General features: G+C 64.7%; 1 protein-coding gene across 1 annotated transcript in view; it reads left to right on the forward strand.

The window, feature by feature from the left end:
* LOC102889579 (dynein regulatory complex subunit 4-like) overlaps positions 1-2,237 on the forward strand; it is a 9,078-nt gene that overhangs the window by 3,406 nt on the left and 3,435 nt on the right. Inside the window, 3 exon segments of the mRNA XM_025049019.1 lie at positions 343-394; positions 397-536; positions 1,734-1,799. Coding sequence (XP_024904787.1) covers positions 343-394; positions 397-536; positions 1,734-1,799 — 258 coding nt within the window.

Consider the following 2,237-nt stretch of genomic DNA (forward strand, 5'->3'; position numbering starts at 1 on the left):
TTGATGCCCGTGTCCGTCCTGAGCTCACTGCCTCAACCTAGGGCCAGGTCCCCCTGGGGCCTCTCCAGGCCTTGCCATTGCGCCCTGTTGCTTCCTGAGACAGCGTCCTAGGGAGGGTCCAGCTGGTGCTTCTTCCTCCCGCCCAGGTGTGGGCAGCTGCACTGTCACAGGGAGGGAAGGTACAGGCACCGGTGTAGACGCAGACCCGCCTGCCCGCGGGTGGCACTGGTGTAGCCAACACCGAGAAGGTGTTGGCTCTGCTGCAGTGTGTCCTGGCCTGGGGCAGAGGGCGAGGGGCTTCTTGCCGCGAGAGGCCCCAGGAGCGCCGTGTGACCCCCCCAGGAGCAGCAGGAGTGGGACGAGCTGTACCGCAGGTTCACCGCGGCTGTCCTGGAGGGCAGCAGAAGGCCGGCTTCAAGAACCTGGTCCTGGAGCGCAAGCTGCAGGCGCTGAGCACCGCCGTGGAGAGGAAGGAGGTGCTGGTGGCCTCCAGCCTGGACCCCATGGCCCTGACGCTCGTGTCCCGCAAGCTGGAGGTAGGCCGCACGCGGCTCGGCTCCTGGGGAGGGCTGGGCCGCGCCCCATGCTGCTGCCCCCAGCATGTGGTCTGGGCTCTGGTTGGGGGCCCCTTGTCTCGCTTCTGTGGTCATTGTGCAGACCCTCAGCCACGCGGAGCGTCTCCCAGGCCTGGGCTACCAGGTCCCCGCCCTCTCACTGGCTTTGCTCCCTTCTGAGGTCACCCTGGCCCCTTCTTCACGTGTGAGTCAGCTCAGCCGTCAGGCCCTGCGTCTCAAGCCATTCTTGAACCTCTGGGCCCAATCTTGGGCTTCTGGAGGCCGACAGACACAGGCCTAGGGACAGCTGAGTCTCCTGTACTCAGCGAGGCCACTGCCAGCAACCCCCTGGACACTACGATGGCCTGCTCTGCGTGGACGGTCAGGACGAGGAAGCCCAGGCCTTTGTGGGAGTGTCGGGGATGGCTGCCCAGTGGGGTCAGGTCTGGGCAGAGGCTAGAGCCTTCGTTCACTACAGTCCAGTTCTTTGGGGCACTCCTCGGTGCTAGGACTGTTCTGGGCACAGGGGACAGCAGTAAACAAGACAGATGAGGCCTCAGCGCCCAGAGGTGGCTGGGTCAGCTGATACACCAGTACCGTGGCCGCTGCTGGATCCACTATTTCTGTGTGAACCACCGTGAGCACAGCGCTGGCCGCTGGGGGACCTTCTTGCCTCTGATCCTGGGAAGGACAGTTGGTCCTGTGGCTGGATGAGGCCTTGTGCTGCCAGTGAGTGGCATGGGGGATGAACAGCCCTGCCCTGGGGCCTTGCAGCAGCACCGTGGGCCAGGGTGGCCGTGCGTCAGCTCTCGCCTTCCCTGGTCAGTTACCCGGCTTTGTGGGCAGGAACCCTGTGCCAGAGCGACTCCCAGGCGGCAGGTGGGGGTGTGAGGGCCCCCCCCCGGGCCACAGTGGCAGTGGCGGTGGCTCCAGAACCAGCCAGGCCCGCCCGTCTCATCTCTTACCACCCAGGCGGAGTTCTCGTGGAGAGGCAGGTCCTGTGTCATCTCTCCCTGGAGACCTCCCCGCCGGCTTCTCCCATGTGGGTGTCTACCTCAGTGGGGCCAGGCTGTTCTTCCCTGCACATCTGGGGTACCAGCTGGAGCCCCAGACCCCAGGTTACCCTGTCTGCCTCGGCCCAAAGACGAGTCTCAAAATCACATCTGCCTCTCTCCGCAGGACGTTTTGGAGTCAAAGAACAGCGCCATCAAGGACTTACAGTACGAGCTGGCCCGAGTCTGCAAGGTACGGGACCCCCCGTGCTCAGGGCCGCGCCCCTGTCCTGGTGTCCCTCACAGGGCCTGGCGGTGCACGCTGGTCAGCCAGGGCTGTCTGTCCTGTCCAGCAGCTCTGACTCTTACCCTCACACCGTAGCACTGACCTGGCCTCCTGTGCTCCCCCAGACTCAGGCCACTGTCCCCAGCAAGGGACAGTTAGGGTCTAAGATTTTCCAACCCCTTCATAAGTCTAACGAAAGCTGCACACCCTCCCCATGCCCACGACACACCTGGGCGTGGGCCTCCTGCAGTTGGAGGGCCGTGAATGCCTTGACCCCGTCCCTGCCCTGAGTTGGTGAGGGCTGGGCCCTGCACCCAGTGTCCCCACCGCTCTGGGCCTTGCCTGTGGGGATGCAGACAGCACTGCCCGAGGACGCATTCACAGCAGTAGTACCCCGCGGGACTT

This window comes from Pteropus alecto, unplaced genomic scaffold, assembly GCF_000325575.1.
Source record: "Pteropus alecto unplaced genomic scaffold, ASM32557v1 scaffold35, whole genome shotgun sequence".
NCBI classification, from domain to species: domain Eukaryota; kingdom Metazoa; phylum Chordata; class Mammalia; order Chiroptera; family Pteropodidae; genus Pteropus; species Pteropus alecto.